General features: G+C 36.5%; 1 protein-coding gene across 11 annotated transcripts in view; it reads left to right on the forward strand.

Annotated features, from left to right (window-relative positions):
• Positions 1–26,400, forward strand: part of RBBP8 (RB binding protein 8, endonuclease) — a 112,381-nt gene that overhangs the window by 57,480 nt on the left and 28,501 nt on the right. For all 11 annotated transcript variants that reach the window (XM_053664294.1, XM_037134100.2, XM_037134099.2 and 8 more), the window contains 5 exons: positions 1,863–1,975; positions 6,604–6,670; positions 17,737–17,912; positions 21,974–22,078; positions 25,910–26,007. In XM_053664294.1, coding sequence (XP_053520269.1) covers positions 1,863–1,975; positions 6,604–6,670; positions 17,737–17,912; positions 21,974–22,078; positions 25,910–26,007 — 559 coding nt within the window. The remainder of the gene's footprint in view (positions 1–1,862; positions 1,976–6,603; positions 6,671–17,736; positions 17,913–21,973; positions 22,079–25,909; positions 26,008–26,400) is intronic.

Genomic DNA, 26,400 nt, shown 5'->3' on the forward strand with positions numbered 1-26,400 from the left:
AGCCCCTTCTTGCCTGTAAGGTCTCTTTTGAGAAATCAGCTGACAGTCTGATGGGAACTGTTTTGTAGGTGACAGTCCCCTTATCTCTTGCTGCTTCTAGGATTCTCTCCTTCATTTTAATCTTGGCTAATGCAATTATGATGTGCCTTGGTGTGTTCCTTGGGTCCAACTTTTTTGGGACTCTCTGAGCTTCCTGGATTTCCTGGGAGTCTATTCCTTTGCCAGATTGGGGAAGTTCTCCTTTATTATTTCTTCAAATAAGTGTTCCACTTGCTCTTTCTCTCCCACTTCTGGCACCCCTATAATTCGGATGTTGGAGCGTTTAAAGATATCCTGAAAGTTCCTAAGCCTCTCCTCATTTTTTTAAATTCTTGCTCGTTTATATTTTTCTGTTTGGTCATTTTTTTCTTCCTTCTGGTCCACTCCCTTGATTTGAGTTCCAGTTTCCTTTCTATCACTATTGGTTTCCTGTGCATTTCCCTTCATTTCACTTAATTTAGCCTTCATTTGTTTCTCTAATTTGTGACTAAAATCAACCAGTTCTGTGAGCATCCTGATCACCAGTGTTTTGAACTGTGCATCTGAAAGTTTGGCTATTTCTTGGTTGCTTAGAGTTATAGGCTCTGGGGCTTTGAGATCTTCTTGAGCCATTTTTGGTCTGTTTGTGCTGGTTAAGTATGAGGAGTGGAGCCTTAGATGTTCACCAGGGCGGGGCTGCCCAGGTCGCTGGATTGTGATGCTGTATGTGGGGGCGGGGTCAAAGAGGGGCATTGGTAGTCCCCTCTGCTTCCGTTTGCTGGGGCCTGCGCAGTCTGTCTCACTACTCGCTCCTTCGCTGGTTTATCTGTGCATGAATGTGTGACCAAGATCAGCCTGCCGCCTTGTGCCCTCAGTGGGTCCACCCATTGCTACCCCACACTTGGGATCTGCCCACAGCTGCCCGTGCACCTGGGTCAGGGGATCTTTCCTGCCCAACCCAGCTCCGCTGCTGGCTCTGCCCCTCTTACTGGTCTAACTGAATGGTTCGTTGTTGTCCGACTTCCGTATAGTTCAATTTTCTGTGTTTTGGCTGCGTTTTTTGTTACTAAAACTTTGTTGTCTTTAAACTTGGTTGTGCGAGAAGGCACAGTATTTCCACCTATGCCTCTATCTTGGAGGAAGTCCAAAACAAGGTTAGTTTCTTCAGTAAATAAGGTCCCTTGAGTAGAGTTTAAAATTGGCGCATTTTTTCATGATTTCACAGAATTGCAGTCTGTAGAAAGTGATGTCATAGTATGAGTTCAGCCTATTTCAGAATTTGTTAAAGATATGAATATATCTTTAAAGTAGTTAATTTTCTCTATACTTGCCAAGTCAGTTCTTTAGATCTTCATAAAGTATAAAAATCTTGGAGTTCAAATATAAATCGTTTACTAGTTGAAAATATTTTGATGTTTTCTTAGAATCTTAGCTCTATTGAGGTATTATTGACAAATAAAATAGAAAAATGAAATAAGCATCTTAGTGATTTGATAAATATATACATTATGAGAGAATTTCTACCCTCTGGCGTTAACACCTTCATCACCTCATTTACTTACTTACTTGTTTTAAATATTTTATTTATTTATTTTTAGAGAGAGGGGACAGGAAGTAGAAAGAATGGGAGAGAAACATCAATGTGTGGTTGCCTCTCATGTGTCCCTTACTGGGGACCTGGCCTGCAACCCAGGCATATGCCCTGCCTGGGAATGGAACTAGCGACCCTTTGCTTCACAGGCCTGTGCTCAATTCAGTAAGCTACACCAGCCAGGGCTACTTACTTATTTTTTTATGAAAATATTTAAATTCTATTCTAAAAATATTCTGTTTTTGTTCTGTAGATTACGAGCAGGATTATGTGATCGCTGTGCGGTAACTGAAGAACATATGCGGAAAAAACAGCAAGAATTTGAAAATATCCGGCAACAGAATCTTAAACTTATCACAGAACTTAGTAAGTTTCCTTTCTTCATTTAATAAGTATTTAAAGCAAAATATACTATTATTAAAACCTATTAGTAAATTTGTTTACACATATTTTTATTATTTAGGCAAAAGTTTAAATGTCCTTTTCCCTTTTGTTAGATATAATCTCATAATTATTTTAGTAAGAAATACTTAACAAAAGGTTATGTACATACTGTCTACATTGGCCTTGAAGTCTCACCAGCTCTAAGAAAAGAAGCAAATTTCTTACAGATATGTTCATATTTGCTTCTTTGGTTTTACCTTTATTTTATGTAATTTAACTATTAAGCAAAATACAAAGCAAACAATTTAGTGTTTTACAGAAGTGCATACTTTTTTTTTTTTTTATGACATACTATTACAAGTATACAGTTTTCAGTTAGGTTCCATATCCACTTAATGTAGGGTTTTCTCTCACTCTTAGCCTTTTTCTTATAACCTTTTTCTCTTCTACTGCCTCTCTTAATTTTTTCTTTTACCTATTCATATACTCTTAGTCACCCTTACCTGGATTACCTATAAGCTAACTGACAATCCACTTGTCCAAAATATAGTTAATCTTCGTTTCCAACCTAATTCCATCTTCTGACTATATTTTTTTCTTTTGTGTTACTCAAGCAAAAATGCATGGATACATGCTCAATATTTTAGAAAGAGATAAAAAGAACATGGTAGTTACTACTGACAGTCTGATGAGTATCTTTCTAGGTCCAGGTTTGTCTCTCTCCCTGTCTCTGTTCTTTGTTTTTGCCTCTTAAATTTTAATGGGGTCATATTATACTTTTTGTTCTGACATGTGTTATTTTATGTTATGTCTTAGAAGTGTTTACATGTTAATATAGTTAGGTCTACAGATTCTTGTGTGTGTGTGTGTGTGTGTGTGTGTGTGTGTACATGCATGTGTTTATTTAGGAATGGAAGATGATGAGTAGAAATTAACATTTATTACATTTCAAAAACATAGTTGATATCCATCATTATGTTATCATTGATACTAAAGATACTCTCCAGTAATGTCTGTGTATAGTAGTCAGATTTCCAGTAACTTTAACTGTCTGAAAATGGCCAAAAATTCCAAGTAAGCAAAAGACCTAGCTTTAAGGAATAGGACAGTATTCTTTTTCGTTGCTGCATTATAGCATAGATCTTTCATAGTATAGATGTTATTATTTAGCCATTCTCATATCGATGGACAGCTGAATTATTTTGTTTGAGCGTTTGAAATTATCCCTTTCCCTACATCTTCAATTTTGGACAAATGTGGTAGTTGATAATACCCAATCTAGTGTGTAAAGAATGATAACCTTTTTAAAATTAGCATTCTCCTTATTATTGTCCAGATGAAGTATCTTTTCACATGATGTTCAGTTTGCATTTCTTCTTGAATGAATGGCTTGAATATTTTTTGTTTAATTTTCAGACAGCTAAAATATTCATGAGTTTTCAGTACTAGAGGTCTGTTACTAACCTTTTCTCTAATAACATCTATATCTCCTTTCTTCCACACTGAGAATCCTGCTTCTCAAGAACACAGAAATAATAGAATTAAAATACCTCCTAATACTCATTTTTAATTAGGAGTATTAAAATACCTCCTAATACTCATTTTTTGCTCATTTTTAATAGAATTAAAATACCTCCTAATACTCATTTCTTCCACACTGAGAATTCTGCTTCTCAAGAACACAGAAATAATAGAATTAAAATACCTCCTAATACTCATTTTTTTAATCTTATATTACTAGCTAGTAGTTTCATAATAACACCACTGATAGTACCACTGATATGAATACTGAAAAGTTTGGGAAACCTCATTTTACATTAAAATGAGCAACAGAAAACTCAATGAAGTCAAATTCCAGAAAACTCAATGAAGTCTTATAAGAATTAAAACACTAAGGGCTTAATATTTATGAGTTCTTGGTGTTTCTGTTTTATTGCTACTTTTTCTTCCTATCCTACCTTTCTTTTTGTTATTACTCTTCCTAGTTATAGAATTTTTTAAAATATTTTATTTATAGTTTAGAGATAGGAGAAGAGAAAGAGAAAGAGAGAAACATTGATGTGAGAGAAAAACATAGATTGGTTACCTCTCACATGCCCCCAACTGGGACTGGGATCACTCACACCCAGGTATGTGCCCTGACAGGGCATCTAACCAGTGCCCTTTTGGTTTGCAGGATGACACTGACCCACACCAACCAGTCATCCCAGTTACTAAATTTTGAGGATATTTGTTTTTCTTATTTTAATTTGATTCTTACTTTGATACTATCAGTTTATTGAAGGAAAATGTCTTGGTTGTGTCATTTGCTTTTCGACACCAAGTGTCACAGCTTTAATTTGATTTTTTTACCTGGTTTTATAAAAATATTTTGTTTATTTATCTTTAGAAGGGAAGGGAAGGAGAGAGGGAGAGAACTATCAATGTACGGTTGCCTCTCGTGCGTCCCCTGTTGGGACCTGGCCTGCAACCCAGACATGTGCCCTGACTGGGAATCCAACTGTGTTGTTTGGTTTATAAGCCCACACCCAATCCACTGAGCTGCACCAGCTGGGGTTGGTTGCCTTTTTTTTAACGCCTATTTCTGTTCTTTTTGATCAACCTTAAAATTTTGCCACGCATTTGTAACAGTATAAAGTTGATATCTTAACCCTGTTCTGAATTACTTTAGTTTTCATCTGCTAGTGACAGCCTTTCTGGCTTTTCAGTATTGTAATTGACTTTCCTTTAGAGTTGTTTTGTCATTTCATTGGATTTTGACAGGAAGAGTCAAGTAAACTATCTTAATCAGAATCTTTTTTTTTTTTTTTTTACCCTACAAAGGATGAGTTGCTAAATAACTACTGAATCTGCCTCTGTAACAGCTCTTTTGCTTTCTCATTTACTATTTCTTCACTTTGCACATTAGTCCTGATACTCATTTTGTTAACAGTAGCCTGCCTGACTTGTCAGTGCTTTCTTCTTACTTTGGTCAGTATTCCTACTAACAAATCAGTCTTCGCATCATTCATCTGTGAAAAATAACTGATAATTAAAAAAAATAAATTTCGGACTTCTTAGCCTTCTTTGAAAGACTTTCTACCATTTATTATACCTAGTCTTTGTTTGTTTTTTAATCTTTACCCAAGGATATGTTTATTAATTTTAGAGCAAGAGACAGAGGGAGAAAGAGCAATATCAGTGTGAGAAAGAAACACTCATCAATTGCCTCCCACACGCACCCTGACCAGGTATATGCCCTGACTGGGAATGGAACCCGCAGCCCTTTGGTGTATGGGACCATGCTCCAATCAGCTGAGCCAGCCAGCCAGGGCTGCGCAGTCTCTTTCTAACTTTGTTGCATTAATTCTCTGTATAGATTAGTCACCTGTCCAGTTCATTTGGCCTCTTTGCGATGAATTCTTTTCTGATCTTCTCAAGTGCCCAGAGAAATCTTTTTTTTCCTTGACCTTTTCTTTAGTATTTTATCTGTTCCTCTCTGTATTTTGTCACTTTCAGCTGTATAAAACATGTTTATAGCCCTGGCTGGTGTGGCTCAGTGGACTGAGTGCAGGCCTGTTAACCAGAGGATGGTGGTTCGATTCCCAGTCAGGGCACATGTCTGGGTTGCAGGCCAGGTCCCAGCAGGGGTCACACGAGAGGCAACCATACATTGATAGTTCTCTCCTTATCTCCTTCCTTTCCCCTTAAAAAAAAAAAAAGAAATGTTTATACAATAGCTTGTCTCTCATTAGACTACACTTTTCTTTAGGTCATTTTCCAAATCTGAAGTGATTTCAGATCCTCCACAGGAGGTAGTCTAGCAACCTCACAAATTATTTTGTTTACTCAATGTAGGAAAATATGTTTAGATTTCTAAAATACTAAATTGAATTAACAAATTTTTAGAATATGACTAACTCTTTGGTAGAGGTTCATTGTATTTATTACAACTCGATCTCTGGTGTATATTCTTCCTAGTAAAACACATGCTTAACCACTAACATTATAATAAGGATTGATAAGAATTTTGTACTGGCCCAAAATTGAGTTTTTGCTTTATAAATTAAATAAGGATAGGTAAGAATATTTAGTTGAGGGTAGATTCAAGCAGATATTACTTCAGTGGAAATGTTTTCATTATTGATACCGTAATTATTCATGAAATATAAAGTATGACTAAAGAAGAAAATAGGATATGTGTTCTGTTTTAAAAATTATACTGATATTCAATGTTATGTTACTTTTATGGTTGGATTTATTTCAAGATAAATGACTCGCACTAAATGGTATTTGAAATTAGTAGGACTGAGTAACCAGATGGAATGCTTTCTTGTCCTCAGTATGAATAATTAGACTCTGCTCCCCAGAACATGAGGTTTTTTTTTTTCTTTTTTGCCTGCACACATTACATAAAATTATTAGTCAATCTACATGGAACTGGCACAGTATGAGATGTAATCACTACCTAGTAACAAATTAGTTTTTCATGGTAACATTAATCCTGACTAACATTTTGACTTAGAACTAGAAATCCTAATGTCTCTATAATTGTTGGCATTGCGAAAAAGACTGACATATATGTTAATGGAGTTAATAGTATGTGCCTTCTTTCTCACATTATATTTAAGTGAATGAAAAGAACACTCTACAGGAAGAAAATAAAAAGCTTTCTGAACAGCTGCAGCAGAAAATTGAGTAAGTATTTTTTCTAAATTGCAATAAAAAATTGAATATTTTTTTGCCAATTTTTCTTTCTTCATTTTACTTAGCTTTACAAACTAAAGTTATATTGAGTTGCAGATTTCATTTAAAAAATTTAAAAATGTTTTGCAATAAAAATAAAATTACTATATTTTCATGTTTTGGGAGTACATACAAAAAATTTATGCATATCTTAGATTACTGTGAGAGTATATAGAGAAAATATCTGAGCATATTATTTTAAAGCATTTTAATTTTAATAGTATAATAAGTACTATTATAAATAGTACTTATTAAAATACTTATATTTCAAATAAATACTTGAGTTTTGTTACCTTTCTTCTAGCCCTGTTCCAGAAGCTTCATAAAAACAAACTGAATCTAAGTATTTCTTCGTACACACTTGTCAGACCACACTTTTAAAGAATAAAAATAACTTTTATCCTATTTACCAGTTACTCCTCTTTGTGTTTTATGTTTATTATTTCTGTTGTTCACTATGATTCTTCAAGGTAGTTTTATCTGTACTTTATGGATGAGGAAAACAAAGCTCACAAAAGTCAAATAACTAGCCTTGGTATCACTGCTAGTATGTTATAACACCATCACTCAGACCCATATCTTCTAACTTAAGGCCTCTGTTCTTTTCATTATGTGATAGCATCTCAAAAAAATATGGCATCTTGATATATATAATATGTTCCCACTGTGTAATGTGCACCCACATTATTGGCCCAGACTTTCAGGAAATAAAATTTTTCATTTTAATCCAATTATTTATTTATTTATACTTAAAAACACAACCAATAATCATATTCCAGGGTATTAGTTTGCACATAGATATTATTATTGCTTTCTAGAGTTATACTTGTAATGCGTAAGCAGCATAAATAAAAGAATTAAAAACTTATATAGATATAGAATTAGTACTACCCATGTATAATTTGTATCCTTATTTTTCCCTCAAAAATTTGGGCAAAAAAGCATGCATTATACACGGCAAAATACAGTTATCTATTCTGGGGGTATGGTCTGACTGATGCAGAGAAGAGATATGGCCGCCTCTTATTTTCCATTTACATAAAGCTTATATGATATTTTTTTAAGAATTAGAATTTGGGATAGACCTAATGGTTTAGGACTCTTAAAGATTCTCTTATATTAGAGTAGACATGTATAGCAATTTTGGTACAAATTATGCAGAGGTAACATTTTTGGGGGGCTTAGAAGAGTTACTGTCTTTTGTATAAACATATTCTTACAGGTAGAGTTAATATCCTTATCAGTATACTTTTATGTAGTGGATGTCCAGTAGGATTTTGGTATTCCTCCCATGTGATCAGTTCACTGTGTACTGGTAGTCAAAGGGAATTTTGAGGAGGGATAATAGTCAGATGAAGAAAGAAGGCTAGGGATCAGACTGAGGTTGTCAAACGTGTACAGGAAAATGTCCTCCTGTTGTAGATTGAAGTGAGGTTGGAACATAGATTCACAATCTTTTATATATAATTCTAAACCCCCCAATTTTTTTTTTGAAATGGTATTCATAACTGAACCTTACCTTAACTGACCGGATGCTATTTATAGTTTTATTTATCCCACCACTGCATGTGAGTATTTGATGCTTTGCTGTGAAAATATTGATGTGCTTGACTACAGGATTATAATACCTCCACTAGAGATGTTATATAATAATCTGTTTATGCTCTGTATTATCCATCATGTAAAAAAAAAATCTGTACTCCGAATTACATCTGCTTTCAAAGATTACATAGATAATTGTCAACCTGTATTGATTTATATTATGCGAAGTTATTTAGCACAGATAGCGTATGATATTTGGAACATAACAACCTTGGTGTTTATGAATACTGAAGATATATAATATTTACATATTATAGTGGTTAATATAACAACCAAGGTATATAAAGTGTATTGAAATAAAATAATGTCATTGCTTAGTAGAAGTATTGATTCTGATTACTTTAAAATTAGTTTATTTTTAGTGTTCTCAAATGTATATATTTTTCCTGTTGAGGCTCATTGATATTTTAGAGAAGATGTAAAAGCTTAAGTTTAAATTACATTAAATATTAATCATGTGGATGAGCTCAGGGCAAGTATGTTTATTTAGGATATGCCTTAGTCAAAATAGTGTAGGAAGTAATTTATTGTGTCTTTCAATTAATTCTCTTTTGAAATTTAAGATAGTTATTTTTTAAAAATATATTTTATTGATTATGCCATTACAGTTGTCCCCCTTCACTCCCCTCCACCTGAACACCCCCTCCCCCCACATTCCTCTCCTTTAGTTCATGTCCATGTGTCACAAGTTCTTTAGCTTCTACATTTCCCATACTATTCTTGCCTTCCCCCTGTCTATTTTCTACCTACCGTCTATGCTACTTATTTTCTGTACCTTCTCCCTCTTTCTCCTCCTCCCACTCCCCGGTTGATAACCCTCCATGTGATCTCCATTTCTATGGCTCTGCTCCTTACCTAGCTGTCCTTTTAGTTTGCTTTTGTTTTTTAAGTGTGGTTGTTAATAACTGTGAGTTTGCTGTCTTTCACTATTCATATTTCTTATCTTCTTTTTCTTAGGTAAGTCCCTTTAACATTTCATACAATAAAGACTTGGTGATGATGAACTCCTTTAAGTTGACCTTATCTAAGAAGAGCTTTATCTACCCTTCCACTCTTTGCTGGATAGAGCCATCTTGGATGCAGGTCCTTGCCTTTCATGACTTGGAATACTTCTTTACAGCCCCTTCTTGCCTGTAAGGTCTCTTTTGAGAAATCAGCTGACAGTCTGATGGGAACTTCTTTGTAGGTGACTGTCCCCTTATCTCTTGCTGCTTTTAGAATTCTCTCCTTCATTTTAATCTTGGCTAATGTAATGATGATGTGCCTTGGTATGTTCCTCCTTGGGTCCAACTTCTTTGGGACTCTCTGTGCTTCCTGGACTTCCTGGAAGTCTATTTCCTTTGTCAGATTGGGGAAGTTCTCCTTTATTATTTGTTCATATAAGTTTTCCACTTGTTGCTGTTCCTCTTCCCCTTCTGGTACCCCTAAAATTCGGATGTTAGAACGTTTAAAGATGTCCTGGAGGTTCCTAAGCCTCTCCTCATTTTTTAAAATTCTTGCTTCTTCACTCTTTTCTGTTTGATTATTTCTTCCTTTTTTCTGGTCCACTTTATTGGTTTGAGTCCCCGTTTTGTTTCCATCACTATTAATTCCCTGTGAATTTTGCTTCATTTCACTTTGTAGCCTTCATTCTTTCATCTAATTTGTGACTCAAATCAACCAGTTCTGTGAGGATCCTGATCACCAGTGTTTTGAACTGTGCATCTGATAGGTTGGCTGTCTCTTTGTTGCTGTTCTTCTGCTTGACCTGTTCTTCTCCTTGAGCCATAATGTTTTGGTCGGTTTTCAGGTAGAGCCTTAGGTGTTCACCAGGGTCTACCCAGTCACTGGGTTGTGACTGGGGGCGGGGTCAGAGAGGGAGCAATGGCATTTGCTGGGCTCTCTCTCCGATTTTGATCCCCTCTGCCACTTCCCACAAGCAAATTGGGCCCTTCTGATGCTGGTTCCCAGGTGGGTGGGCTTGTGTACATTCTAGGACCCTATGGATCTCCCCAACGAACTGTTCTGTGAGGCTGGGAGCCTCTTCCGGCACCTCAATCCCTGAAAGTTTTTTCAGTTGGTGCTTTTAGGCTTTATTTCCTAGTGCTGGGGCCCTGGGTTGCATGGTCTGTCTCACTAACGTTTTTAAACCTGCCTGGTATATCTACGTGCGAATGTGTGTTCGAGGTCAGCCAACTGCCTTGCGTGCCTCACTGGGTCTGCTTATTTCCTCCCTGTGCCCGGGTGGCCAACCAACACCTGTTACTGCTGGGACCCCTCTCTGCCGGCCGCTGACTCCACCCCTCTTACTGATCTGGATGAATGGTTCGTTGTTGTCGGACTTCGGTACAGTTCAGTTTTCTGTGTGTTTTTGTTTCTAAATCTTTGTTGTCCTTAAATTTGGTTGTGGGAGGAGGTACAGTGTTTCCACCTACGTCTCCATCTTTGCCAGAAGTCCTAAGATAGTCTTTATTCTTATAAGGCAACTTCTTTGTAGCTTGCTCTCCTTAAGCAAATTTTCTAGGCAGCTTAAAAAAAAATAGCAAGTATTGTCTCAATGGTACCTGGTTTCCTCTGACTACCTAATTGTAACATTATACCATGTGCCTGAAATTCCCCTGAACTTTTAGAAAAAATGTCGACCTATATTTCTGCTTGTAAAATGTAATAATTCTAACTCACATAAGCTGGTTTTGATGTTACAGATGCCTTATATGGTAGGACAGTTATTTAGTGACATTATAGTGAGAAATTATTAAGTAACAATTTGTCATTATAAAGTTTAATAGTTGATACATACACACACGTCACAGAAAGCAGATAATTAAATAAGCTAGGTATTGGGGTCATTACTCTTTTTGTTTCAGGAAATGGATATGATGGTTTGGTGTAAATCAAAGGTGTCTACACTTAAGTCTATATACACTTAAGGTAGGATTCATTTCATTCACTGCCCTCTTCTAAGTGGACAGTTAAAAATAAAGTTGGTTTCATTTTGTTTTTTAAGATGAACTACACTGCTGTCTTTTGAATTGAATTCTTTGTATGACTTCTTTGAGAAAGAGCATTAAACGAGCACCTCTAGCACAAATTCACTGTTTCCCAAGCCTATTTACTATTAGCGAGATGAAAGTATTAGAAAGTTATTTCTAACTTTGTGTAGGAATCACTGTACTTATGAGTTATATTTGTCAATTCTGATTTTGCTTTCTCTGGCTTTTTCTACTTGGTGGTCTTTTGTGTACATGAAGACAGGCATCATGGCCCTCCCGAGTCTTGTCTTAGAGTCGGTGTCCTCTGTTCATGAACTGTTCCTCATGTGGTGTGACTTCAAGACTGGTCAAAATACTATTTCTCTTTAATGTTTTAGTTTTGTCAATATGTTAATTAAGAACTCAATATATCAGGTACAGTCTCACTAATAGAGTAATATATCCATTTTTCTGTATCTTTTTCTCTTATATTAATATGGTCAAAGCATATATACTACGGATGATTCCTTATGGGTTTACTACACCCTGTCCTCTACTTGTAGACTTGTTTTAGCTCTAAGTACAGGAATTCAGAGTCATGGCTCCGTTGCTGATTTTTTAAGAAACCTTGTATCATTTAGCCTACTCTCTCATTTTAAGATAATAGCAGTGTTGATTAAATACCTATTTTCTGGGCATTGGTATCCTTACATACTTTTTTCCTTTTCACAACTTTCCTACAAAAATGAAGTAGGAAAGTACTGTACCATGCCTACTTTACAGGTAACCGAGGCTCATAAAGGTTAAATAACTTACCCATTGTAACTAGTAAGTGTCAGATCCAGGATTTAAACTCAGATATACCTCACTTCAGAGTTTGTATACCCTTTGATACTTTTCTGCTAAAACAGCCTCACACATTTACCTACATAGTATCGCCATGCAGATGGCTGAGCCTGGATTCTTTCTTGTCAGACTCAGTTCAGTGACGCTTATATCTCACATTTATCCTGTTCTATTTTGTTTTATTAAATTTGGCCTATTATTCCAACTTGTTGGAGGTCTTCTCGTGTGAATTTTATTTGCTGCTAAGTATTAGATAAACTTTTATTCTCAGCTTTGTGTCTTCCATTAATTTGATGAATGTTCTGTCATCAGTACCCTGCATCAAAAATCATTACTAAAATGTTTGACACAACTTACCCCCTGATGATGGGGCTGTGAGACATGCCACTACAAATTTCCTTCATTAATGATAATTCTTTGTGTGATATTGTTTAGTCAGTTAGGAGTCAGTCTTCATTAATACCGAGTTTATATTTCTTCTTTTTATTTCCAACAAGAAGATGTCAAGAGAATCTTTATCCATTGTCTTCCTTGAGAGCCAAATGCAGAATAAGGCATTCCTCAGAACAGCTGGTTTCATATTGCTATTTTTTAAAATTAGTCATATTTGAATTATTCATATAATGAGTTTATACTGGTTTTAAGAGATCAGGGGTATCAGAATCACTAGTTTATATTTTAGAAAATTCTCTACTTCCCTTTTTTAAAAAATTTTTACCAATAACTTTGTTCCTTTGGATATTTTGAGTATGTCACCTATCTTTCATGTGGTGTAATGTTGATTTTTCTCAGTTAATGTCTTGATTTGATTATTACCAACTTCAGCTAGTTCACCCAACCATGGAACATCATCCAGCAAGAAATCTCCAGCACAAAATTTCACAAACTACTTTTTAAAAAAATTTTAAAGTATATCTTATTGATAATGCTATTACAGTTGTCCCAATTTTCCCCCTTTGCCAACCTCTGCCCCCCTTCCTTCCAACAACCCATCCCCCCTTAATTCATGTCCGTGGGTCATACATATAAGTTCTTCAGCTTCTCTGTTTCCTATACTATCCTTAACATTACCTTGTCTATTTTATACCTACCAAATTATGCTTCTTATTCCCTATACCTTTAGCCCTCATTCTCCCCTTCCCCCCGCAGCCGATAACCCTCCAGGTGATCTCCACGTCTGTGATTCTGTCCCTGTTTTAGTTGTTCTCTCAGTTTGTTTTTGTTTTTTAGATTCAGTTGTTGAAAGTTGTGAGTTTGTCAGTTTAATGTACATAGTTTTGATATTACTCTTTTTTTCTAAATAAGTCCCGTTAATGGCTTGGCGATGATGAATTCCTTTAGCTTTACCTTGTCTAGGAAGCACTTTATCTGCCCTTCTATTCTAAATGATAGCTTTGCTGGATAGAGTAATCTAGGTTGTAGGTCCTTGGTTTTTGTCACTTTGAATAATTCTTGCAAGTCCCTTCTTACCTGCAAAGTTTCTTTTGAGAAATCAGCTGATAGTCTTATAACTCATTTGTTGGTAACTCTCTGCTTTTCTCTTGCTGTTTTTAAGATTCTCTCTTTATCTTTAACCTCTGGCATTTTAATTATGATGTGTCTTGGTATGGTCCTCTTTGGGTCCAACATGTTTGGGACTCTCTGCTTCCTGGACTTGTATGTTTATTTCCTTCACCAAATTAAGGAAGTTTTCTTTCATTATTTTTTCCAATAATTTTTCAATTTCCTGCTGTTCCTCTTCTGGCATCCCTATGATTCAGACGTTGACACTTTTGGAGATGTCTCAGAGTCTCCTTATACTCTCCTTGTTTTTTTTGAGTTTTTGTTTCTTCAGTATGTTTTGGTTGAATGTTTATTTTTCCTTATGTTCCAAATCATTTGATCTGAATACCAGCTTCCTTCCCTTCACTGTTGGTTCCTTGTGGATTTTTCTTTATTTCACTTACTGTAGCCTTCATTTCTTCCCTGATGTTTTTGCCATACTCAATAAGTTCTCTGAGCATCATAATCACCAGTGTTTTGAACTCTGCATCTGATAGGTTGGCTATCTGTATTTCATTTTTTCTTTTTCTAGGGTTTTGTTCTTCCTTCATTTGGGTTGTATTTCTCTGTCTCCCTGATTTCGCAGCCTCCCTGTGTTTGTTTCTGTGTATTAGGTAGAGCTGCTTTGACTCCCTGTCTTAGTATTCCTGTTAAGTTGTATGGGGTGGAGCCTTAGGTATTTGGCAGAGCAGGGCATCCTGCTTCACTGCTTTGTGGCTCTGTATGTAGGGGAGGGTTTGGAGAGGGGACAATACTACTGCCAGGCATCTGTAGGTTTGCTTGGCATTTGTCCCCTTTCTAGTTATTTCACCCACTTCTTGTATGCAGCTGGCACCTTTCTAGCTGTAGCCTTGGTGGCGATTCCCAGAGTGGGTGGGTTTGCATATGTTGTGGGCCTTTTAAATGGTCTCTTCTGAGAAACCAGGAGTTTTTTTCAGCTGCGCCCCACCACACCCCCACACACTGTTTTTTATAGCCAGAAGTTATGAGGCTTCCTCTTGCCAGCACTGGAACTCTGGGCTGTGCAGTCTGGCCTGGGTTTGGGATTGCTCGCTCCCAAGGTATCCCTCCGATTTTTATCCACCACGTGTGAATGGGAACCACCCATTCTGTCACTGCTGCTGCCACCCCTCTGCACCACACCACATCCTCTCTTCCTCAACTCCCTTCTCTGTTGCTCCTACCTGTCTGGCTGAATATGGCTTCTTTACATCCTTGGTTGTTGGACTTCCATGCAGTTCTATTTGCATTTCTGGGTATTTTTTATTTTGTTGTTAGTTTGATTCTTCTTGTGGTTGGTTGTACAAGGAGGTGAAGTGTGTCCTCCTATACCTCCATCTTAACAGAAGTCTCTTCCCATTTTTGAAAATCATAATATTTCATTGAACTTGATGGCTCTTAACTGTTTCATTAAGTTTAAATTATGTTTTAACTGGAAGAATGTAAGTTCTTTAGAGGAGAACAGCTGAAAGTTAAAAATTTCTACAGACTTTATGAAGGGAGACCCTATATCCTTATAGATCTTTGAGGGGTAGGGTAAAAGAAACAAAAACTGTTTTAACAAGAATTTAAGGGAAAACCTACAAATAAAGTGAACAACCAAAAATCAAAACCAAAAAGAAATATGTACTTTCAGGTCATTAGAAGGAAAAGTGAAAGGACAAAGATAACTAGGATGCATAGTTAATTTAACCAAAAGCTATAATCAGAGGTGAGACCATGAAAGTTGTTTTTTGTTTCTCTTTTTTTAATGACAAAGCCAGTGCTTATTTACTTAGTTTGGACACCTCTATTTACAGCTAGTTTTTGACTTTTTTTTTCTTTCTTTTGTGATCCTAGCTGCTTCTAGATTGGCTCTGCCAGGAAATCATTTTCTTCTCCTGACTCATTCATGTTTCAGGTTGAATTTTTATAACTAATAGGCAGGTAGGCCATGATGTGTTTAAAGTGAGGTTGGATAAATTTCACACTCCATTAATTTATAAGGCTTTTTATATGACTTGTTTATTCCGTTTTTCCAGAATAAGACAGTAGAACTTGTAGGGGAAAATTTAAAATAAGATATTAGCTCTGAATAACTCTAAAGATCTTTAATATAGAATATAGGATTATAGACCACAGTAATACTGATATAATCCAGGAAATTAAGATATAGCTCAATGTTGGAAAAAAATTACTCTGCTAATGTTTAAAAAAATCTCTGTTGGTCATGATTTATAAAACTTTCATATTAATGTTTGTTTATAGATGGTATTACAAATTGATGTGAGTGTAATAGGGCAGACTGGTTTTATCACATCAAGCCTGAATGACTGACAGACTGGTAAAAATTAGTTGGCATATAAAGTCAGTAATGGTTTAACATGGAAAAGTCAATTGAATTAAAGTTAATTAACTTTACTCAGAAACTACAATTTAATCCAAACCCAGTCTTTAGGTGCCATTGGTCCTAAACTGAGGTAGACATATGCCTAGATCAGCACAAGTTTTTTTTTTTTCTGGTGGAATCTGGGAATCTGTCATATTCATTCATTTATTCAACAAATATTTGTTGAGTACCTACTATGTGCCTATTCTTGTGGACACTTATAATGTATTGGTAAACCAAAGATCCTTAACCTTTTGGTGTTCACATTCTAGCAGGTGAGCAATAGGTAAGTCAATTATATTCTCTGCTGCAAAGCAGTAAATACTATGGATAAAGTAAGTAAATAGAGCAGAATAACAAAGAACAGGAGTACTAGGGTGTGGGAAGAAGAGTTGCAATTTTAAATAATGTGTTCAAGGTAAGCCTTAATAAGAAAGTAAAACTCCAGCAAGGACTTGAAGGAGAGGTGGTAACTAGCCATGTAATATATGGAGGTATTCATTCTGAAGAAAGAAGTAAGGCAGGGTACATCTGGTGTGTTTGAGGACCTCAGGGAAGCAAGGCGGCTGGAGTAGAACATGGTATGAAACCAGGTCAGAAAGGGTATAGGGAGGGAGATAGACCATGCAGGACCTTGTAAATCATTAAGAGAACTTTGACTTGTGTTTTATGTGAAATGGGAAGAAGCGGAAAATTTTAATCAGTGTAGTGACATAATTTAAGTTTTAATAGGGCAGTTTTGACTGTTGTTTTGAGAGCAGACTATAAGGACACCTGGGTAACAGAAGTGGCAGGCACTCAGAGGTTGAATCCAGCTTGTATTCAGTCATTTGTCTCATGGTCTACACAAGGACAATACTTTGAGTGGTTAACAGTTTTATCTTGTGAGTCTGGCTGCTGGGATGTAGATCCTGGTTCTGTCATTTACTCTTTTATTTAGTAAGTGACTTCTATAACTTTGTCATTTGTAAAATGAGAGTACTAGTAATACTTCATTCAGTTATGATAATTAAACTGATACAGGTAGCACTTTGAACTGCATGGCACTGTAAACCTACAAGAGTGGTTGTTAATATTATTTATCACCCTGTTTTTGTCAGTTGCCAAGTCATGTTGGTTTACTACCACAGTGTTTATTTAGCACCGGTCCCTTCCTTTCCATAGCTGTTCTCAACATCCTAGTTCAAACCCACAGAAGCTGTTGGCTGGACTCTTACAGCCATTGCCTAATTGATTTCCTTGCCTCCTCCTTTCTGTCGCAATTTTGCACGCTGCTGTTAGATTGTCACATTTCTTCCATGCTCTAAAACCTTAATTTCTTTCCTCTTGCTTTCTAAATTATGTGTACATTTAACCAAGGCTTTTATTCATGTACTTACAACTTTTCCTTCTCTAACACAAGTATACAATACTCATGCCTTTACTCAAACTCTGTGGATCCTCTGCTGATTTCCTCTGCCATTTGAAATTCTTTTAATTTCACTTCAGGTGGCGGCAACTGCACTATGTACTTCACATCTCCCAATAATATTCCCACTCTAATCATCTGAGTACTTCTCTAATCCTTATTTGGATTTTGAACATTAGATACAAGGAATTACATCTGTTACAGTTTCACACCTGCATTTTGCTGTAGCTCCACACCATATGGTAGGTGTTTTAGTAAGTATTTATTGAATTTTCTTTCAATTGTCATTATTTTTCTCTAGAAATGATCAACAGCATCAAGCAGCTGAACTTGAATCTGAAGAAAATGTTATTCCAGATTCACCAATAACAGCCTTTTCATTTTCTGGCATTAATCGGCTACGAAGAAAGGAGAACCTCCATGTCCGCTACAAAGAACAAACACATACTAAACCAGAGCAGTCTGGGTGTACAAATGGTAAGGATTAGATTTGTATTTTAGTTATTTGGTTTTGTAAAAATAGTATTTGTCTCTTGTTTTTGTGTTATTCAATCTAGTGGAAGATAGGTCGTCATTGTTCAGGTAAACTTATGTTACACCTGTAATTTAACTTCTGTTAATGAAGTGACTAGGAAGGCATTTTCTGTCTATATTACATGTAGACTTGTGTTGCTCTTCTCAATATGTAAACACCCAGCATTTTATAACATGGTAAGTAGTTTCCTGCTTTTTTTGCTTTAAAAAAAATTCTTATATGCATCTATCTGAGAGGGATAAAAGGAAAGAGGAAAGGAATTTAACATTAATTTTTACCTATGTCAAGTATTATGCTGAGTGATCTAAATACATTATTACTATATTTTAATTCTCATCACAGGCTTGCAAGGCAGCTATTAGCACCTGTATTTCATAGGTGATGAAAGATGCTCTTTAGAAGAGTTAATAACTCACTCAGGGTCCCCTGTCAAGTCATTAGATGAGTCAGAATTCAAGTATAGATCTTCCTTGCTCTAAACTCTTTTATTTTCCAGGTCTTGCCCACAGCTATTCCATGCTGAGAATCCTGTCTTTAGCTAGCTATTTTTACTTGTTACAATTTATAGCAATTGGTGGTAATCAAGTAATGGCCTTGTAATGTGTCTACCATGTGGCTTACCATTTATGTTAAAATTTTTGGAACTACCCTTCTTTGTAGTTCTGAAATTTAATATGTGACATGAGGCAAAGATTATTTCTTTTAATATTGATCTATAATAAATGGTAAAGACTTTACTTTTTAACCTAAACTGTTTGTAAGAAAGGGAAAGCATTTAGGGGGCAAGGAGTGTACATAGTTCTAGAAATATATTTATAATGCAAGTAAATTAACAGTATCCATGCCTTTGAAAACATAAGTAAATTTTATTCTTTGATATTGTAAAATTGGCGTCATTTTCATCATTTTATATGACCTTGCATCACCATCTAGTGGAAAAACAAAGAACTGTTAACAATCTTACACACATTTAGGAGCTAAAGTAAAATGTAATATTATAGATCTAGAACAAACAGTGATTGGTCTTTTAGTTTGTTATCAGACAGGACAGGAGTCATGTAAGAGCATCTCCATAATTTTGGTCATGTTTAAATCCACGTGTAACATTATTCAGGAAAACAAATCACAGCGATTTTCTTTATTAGAAAAGCCTTCCTTTGTATCATAAAAACTTCTGGTTTGTCCTGGCTGGGTGGCTCAGCTGGTTCGAGCATCATCCTATAAACTGGAAGGTTGTGGTATTCAATCCTCAGTCTGTGCACAAACCTAGGTTGTAGGTTTGATCCCTTGTGGGGGTATGGATGGGAGGCAACTGATTGATGTTCCTCTCTCACATCAGTGTTTCTCTCTCTGTCACTCTCTTTCCCTTCCTTTGTCTCTAAAATCAATGAACATACCCTAGGGGGAGGATTTAGAATTTAAAAAAAAACTTATGGTATACTTTTTGTATGGGAATAACATATAACTATTTAAAAATTTGATTTCTCTGTTTTAATATTATCCTAATCATTTTTATTTGGAATCTGAAATTTTGGTTTAAAATACAAAATAACATTTGAGCAATACAAATTATTTTAAAACTGACTGAATGACTCTTAGTTTTTTTTTCTCTTTCTAATCACCTTTGCTTGTTTATTTTAAAGTTTATATTTTTTTAATATTTTCAGGTTATAATTAGTATGTCTATTTCCTTTTACTTTTTTAATAATATATTTTATTGATTATGCTATTATAATTGTCCCATTTCCCCCCTTTTTCCTCCTCCACCCTGCACGTCCCCTCCCATCCACATTCTCCCCCTTTAGTTCATGTCCATGTGTCATAAGTCCTTTAGCTTCTACATTTCCTACACTACCCTTGCCCTCCCCCTGTCTATTTTCTCTGCACTGTCTACGCTACTTATTCTCTGTACCTACTCCCCTGTTGCTAACCTTCCATGTGATCTCCATTTCTGTGGCTCCACTCCTGTTTTAGGTGTCCACTTAGTTTGCTTTCATTTTAGGTATGGTTGTTAATAACTGAGTTTGCTGTCCTTTCACTGTTCATATTTTTTATCTTCTTTTTTTTTTTAGAGAAGTCCCTTTCACATTTCATATAATAAGGGTTTGGTGATGATGAACTCCTTGAATTTGACCTTATCTGAGAAGCACTTTATCTGCCCCTCCATTCTAAATGAAAGCTTTGCTGGATAGAGCAGTCCTGGATGTAGGTCTTTGGATTTCATGATTTGGAATACTTCTTTCCAGTCCCTTCTTGCCTGTAAGGTCTCTTTTGAGAAATCAGCTGACAGTCTGATGGGAACTCCTTTGTAGGTGACTGTCCCCTTATTTCTTGCTGCTTCTAGGATTCTCTCCTTCATTTTAATCTTGGCTAATGTAATGATGATGTGCCTTGGTATGTTCCTCCTTGGGTCCAACTTCTTTGGGACTCTCTGAGCTTCCTGGACTTCCTGGGAGTCTATTTCCTTTGCCAGCAACAAGTGGAAATAAAGTTTTCCACTTGTTACTATTCCTCTTCCCCTTCTGGTACCCCTGTAATTTGTATGTTGGAATGTTTAAAGATGTCCTGTAGGTTCCTAAGCCTCTCCTCATTTTTTAAAATTCTTGTTTCTTCATTGTTTTCTGTTTGGTTGTTTCTTTCTTCCTTCTGGTCCACTCCATTGATTTGAGTCCCAGTTTTCTTTCCATCACTATTGGTTCCCTGTGCATTTTGCTTCATTTCACTTAGTGTAGCCTTCATTTTTGCATGTAATTTGCGACTCAAATCAACAACCAGTTCTGTGAGCATCCTGATTGCCAGTGTTTTGAACTGTGCATCTGATAGGTTGCTTTTGGTTGCTTAAAAGTATTGGCTCTGGGGCTTTGATTTGTTCTTCTGTTTGAGCCATAATGTTTTGGTCTATTTGCACCTGTTACGGATGAGGGGGCGGATCCTTAGGTGTTCACCAGTATGGGTCAACCCAGTTGCTGGGTTGTGATATACTGTATGGGGGGGTGGGGTCAGAGAGGGAACAAAGGCGCTTGCTCCGCTCATATTTCAGTCCCCTCTGCCACTTCCCACAACCAAATTGTGCCCCTCTGGTACTCGTTCCCGGCTGGGTGAGCTTGAATACGTTCTAGGACCCTAGGGATCTCTCCAACAAACTTGCCTGTGAGGCTGGGAGTCTCTCCTGGCAGCTCAGCCCCTACAGGTATTTTCAATCAGTGCTTTTAGGCTTTATTTCCTGTCTCTGGGCCTCTGGGTTGCGCAGTTCATCTTGCTGACCATTTTTGCCTGTTTTATCTACACACGAATGTGTGACAACGGTCAGCCAGCGGCCTTATGCACCTCACTGGGTCTGCTCGTTTCCTTCCCGCACCCGGGGTCTGCTAGCCCCTCGTTGCCTGTGTGCTGGGGTCTGCCAGCCACCACTTTTTCCTTCCGCAACCCCTCTCCACCAGCCACTGACTCCACCCCTCTTACTGGTCTGGATAAATGGTTGTCAGACTTCCGTACAGTTCTGTTTTCTGTGTGTCCTGGATGTGTTTTAGTTTCTAAATCTTTGTTGTCCTTAATTTTGGTTGTGTGAGGAGGCACAGTGTTTCCACCTATGCCTCTGTCTTGGCCAGTTCTACTTACTCTTTTTTTGTTTGTTTTCTTTGAATTATTTCTGGTAAAGCATGTTACAAGATTTCCTTCCAGAAAATAAAAACGGTAAAATAAAGATTGTGAAATATGTGATACATTATTTACTCTAAATTATTGTACTGATTTGCAAAATACGTAAGGAAAACATACATTACAACATTACAGCTCTAGGAGACTTGGGTCAGAAGAAGCTTGTTGGTTCTGGTTTCTCTTCTACTGTCCTAACTGCTGTTGATCTAACTTCCCATTTTGTTTTTAGTGAAAATATAGGAATGAACTCTTTAAAGAGAGATTTGTATTGGCTTATCAAAATAATACTTTGGTAATATTTTTCATCATGATTGTTTATAGGTAATCTCTCCTTTTCTCCCCTTAGAATTGAGAAAAGTTCCAAAATCTTCAACTCATCCACAGCATAAGCCTAATGAAAATGAGATTCTGGTGGCTGACACTTGTGATCAGAATCCATCTCCAGTAGCGAGTAAGCAAGATGTTGAAATTATTTTCTAAGTTTAAACTTTGTGGTCATTGGTGGGCAAGAGTGATCCACAGTCTGAATTAGACAATATGTTAAAATATTCTGTATTAAATTTTGTTTGTATTGCTAATTGTTTAGCAGTTTTCTTTCATATTAGGAAATAGTGTTTTACTATTAAAAATTACTAATAATTTTCAGTAAACAAATCTTTACTCTGATTTACTTATTGATTCAACAGATATTTCAGTGTTTATTATATACCAGGCACTGAACAAATCAAAGCCCTTAACTTTGTTGAGCTTACAGTCTAGCTGGGGAGAGAAAGAAAATACACAGATATATGTTAGGCTTTCTAATAATTTTTTTCACCCTGCTCTGCTCAGAAAAAATAAAACAGGGTAAGGAGATACTGGAAAGCCTTACTTTAAAAGTAGTTTATGAACAAAGACTGGGGGAAGCAAACGAGTCATGGGGATATCTGGGAGAAGCACATTCCGGGTAGAGAAGAAGTCTGTGAGCACAAAGAACCTGAAGTGAAGGTGCTGTTTGGTTGGTTTGAGGAACCTTAAGGAGGCCAGTGTGGCTGGAGTAACTGAGTGAAGGGGAGATTGGTTTGGGGATCTCTGTTCTTCAGAGAGGGAAGAGGCTGCGAGCAGGTTTGCAGGGTAGGATAGGGGTGGTTAGAAATCAGGAGTTTGGTTTTGAGAGTACTCTGTTTGAGATTCTGGATGGACATTCAGATAAAGATTTTGGGTGGGAAGGTGGATACGAGTTTAGAGTAGGAGAGAGGAATGAAAGTGTTAGCATGTAGGTGGTATCTAAGCCAAGTGAATATAAATGGAGAAGTTCAAGTACTTAGACCTAGGGCATTACATTGTGTAATTCTTAAGTTTTACACAGTGATTCTTAAGTTTTTCTCTTTATCACCCCCACCCTAGACTTTCTAGATTTTTCTCTAATCACTTCCCCATGGAAATTTTAATAATGTAGCTATACTGTACAAATATATGTATGTCTCTGCCTTAAACATGAAAAGAGATTTTTTCTGTCTCCCAAGAACATTTTTCACCCCCTTGAAGAAGTAGTGATTTAGAGGTTGTTGAAATGAGGAGGATCCAACAGTGTAGCCAGTGAAGGAGCTACCAGTGAGATGGGGGGATGTGGGGTCCTTTAAGGCAGTTGGAGATATGGAGGAGAGGTCAACTGTGGCAAACAGTGCTGATAGGCCAAGGAAGATGAAGACTGATAATTGACCATTGGATTTGGTCACATGGAGACCACTGACTGTGAGACTCATAACCTGAGCTTGTTGAAGCGTAAGGGTGAGCAACTAGACTGTTTCATGTTCAAGAGAAACCTAGGATCAGAGAGAGTGGAGAGAGCACTTCTAAGCAAGTCCTTCAAAAGATGGGATATTATAGCGTATCCAGTATATTTTTATATTTATGGGATGATCAAGTAAAGAGACAGAAATTAATAATTCTGGAGAAAGAGGGAACAATTGTCATATTCTTTAAAAGCTGAGAGGAGATGGAATCCAGAGCCCAGTTGGAAGAGTTGGCCAAGGTTAATCTCTTACTCATTTTATATTGGTATAAAACTTACTCTCTGAAAGCTACAAATAATTTTAAATTAGCATATGTATAAGTTTGTGTGCTTGTGTATAGACAGACCGTCTGGCAAGGTGTGCTAGGGGTATAGCAATGAATGGACAGATCCTTGCTTCTCAGCAAGGCCTCGGGAGCCCATTCTCTTCTGCTGTTGCCAGGAACTTGACTCCATCACTTGTCCTCTTTTCCTGTATCTCCTCAGTTTCTCTGTGGGTTCTTTCTTTTCAACATACTGCATAGATGTTATCTTTCCTTTTTTAAAAATAACCCCTCTCTTCATTGTCTCCATCCTTAGCTACAGCTTCTCTTCAAAGCTGGAAAAGTGATCTTTCAATATCTCTTCTTTCTCAACTCTCATTCACTTCATTTTGGTTGAATCCACTATCATCTACTCCCTGCTCCCACCCCTAGAGAGAGGTGGGCAGTTAGAGAAAGGGCACAGGGGAAGAGAGGAAGAATAGGGAAAAGAGGGAAAGGCAGCAGAGAAAGAGAATATATTCTCACATTTTCTTCTCTCATTATGTTGAAACTGCTCTGGCAAAAGTCATCAGTGACTTCCTGGTTATTAAATCTAAGGAATACCTCCCAGTCCTTATCTTACTTGACCTTCCTGTGACATTCGACAGTATTGAGCACTCTGTTTCTTGAAGTGATGCCACTTTCTTGGTTCTCCTCTTATTCTTTTCTCACCTCCTTTTATTGGTTGTTCTTTTTCTCATTTAAATGTTACTTTCCCCCAATATTTATGTTTCTTGGTCTATTCTTGTCTCACTTTCTGTCTCCTTCTGGAGGAATCTTGCCTAGAGTTAGTATTCTGCTACAACCTATGTGATAATAAATCCAAAATATATGTCACTATCCAAGACTTTTCCCCTGGTTTCCAAACCAGTATATGTTGAACATCTCTACCTGGATATCCTTCAACTTCTGTATGTCCAAAATTGAAATTTTTCTGTCAGACCTACTCCTCATCCTTTTATTTACAATCTCAGTGAATGACCCTCTACATACCTCTCTGAGTTACCCAAATCAAAAAACTTTGTGTTTTCCTAGACTCCACTCCTTCACCTTTCATGTTTGAATGCTCTCCAAGTCTCACTGATTCCATCTCCTGCACATCTGCCATAAACATTCTTCTGCACCCCCGTCATACTAGTTTGTGCTACCAGCCTTCCTAAGATTGTTTTAGTAATCTAATTAGTCCTCCTTTCTACCATGATTGCTTCTTGCTCTATCATCCTGTCATGGCTAGAATTACTTTTTAAACCCAAATGTTGCATGTCCTCTATGAAAAACTCTTGGGTATCTCTTCATAGCCTACAGGATACATTTTAAACTCTTTACCATAATCTGATTTCTCATTGACCTGTCTGGGCTTATGTCCCAGTACTCCTATATCTTTTACACTTTGATTTCCAGCAATTGAACCATGCTGTTTCCTGAACATGTAACTTTGTTTCATATATATAGACCCTTTCACATACCTAGAACCTTTCTCTTTGCCCCCAATCCAGTTGACCTGTCAAATTCCTCTTAGGCATCATTTAATGTAGCTTTTCTTGATTTTTCCAAAGCAAATTTAGGAGTCCTTCTATATTTAAATCACACCTTTTTCATGTACCTTTATTATAATATTTATCACATTTTATTGCAGTTCTCTTTTTACTTTTCTATTTCAACTATAGTCCATAAGTTCCTTGAGGACAGAAATCTTTTCATCTAGTGCCTAGTACAATGCCTGGAACATAGCATGTGCTCCATAAATACTTGTTGAGTTGTTGGAACTCTATATTTATAAAATATAATATTTGAATGTAGATGATTTCTGTGTAAATGTCTTAGTTTAAAACTTGAAATATATGCAGTGCTGGAAATCTTTCCCATAAAGTATGTTTTTATGAAGAGCATTATAAATATGGTTTGATGTATCTTAGGTCATAGTAAATCCATTATAAATACAATCTTATAGTATTTTTGGTGGCAATATAAAAAATCTGTTGCATTCAATTTACTTAACATAAATAGAGAACTTAGCTGAAAATGTTTTGCAAGTGTAGACGCCAGATATCTGCAACTTACTGTCATTTATAATAGATATTTTGGGCACAGATTTTAAAAATTACTCAGTGCTAGCTTGTAAAATGTTTCTGAGAGCCTTTTACTCCGTTTTTGTATTTTGTACATCTAGTTTCTACAATTGCATAATTGTTTTTTTCTTACTTAGAAATATGTGGAACAAGCAGTTACTCCACTGATAAGTTGCCTTTTAATTTAGCTGTGATTGTTGCTGAGACACTTGGACTTAGTGTTCCAGAAGAATCTGTAAGTAGTTGTTTGGTTTGGTGATAATATGAATTAATTGGTGTCCTTTTGGGGAAGTTCTTATAGAACTGAGCAAAAGTAAAACTATTTTTTCCAAACATCATTGAATAAAGGTCTAGAACAAAATTGATGTGGCTAGAAAAGCTCATTAAGTTATCCACTCAGGCAGTTCCAGAAATCTCAAGTCTTTAGAATTCTTGTGATACAGATTGTGGGTTGGATCAAAGTTTAGGGAATCATAATGGCGTAGAGGGTTTGGCCAGCCCTCTTCCCTGCTCCTTCTCCCCTATTCTTACCCTGTTTCATCTAAGAGAAGATCTAAACCTTTAGGTTTATTTCAGAGTTTATTGGATCTTCTCTCTGCATCCATTAAACTAGGGTTTGATTTGAAAA

Source organism: Artibeus jamaicensis, unplaced genomic scaffold, assembly GCF_021234435.1.
Source record: "Artibeus jamaicensis isolate MK-2021 breed Jamaican fruit bat unplaced genomic scaffold, CSHL_Jam_final contig_354, whole genome shotgun sequence".
Lineage (NCBI taxonomy): Eukaryota > Metazoa > Chordata > Mammalia > Chiroptera > Phyllostomidae > Artibeus > Artibeus jamaicensis.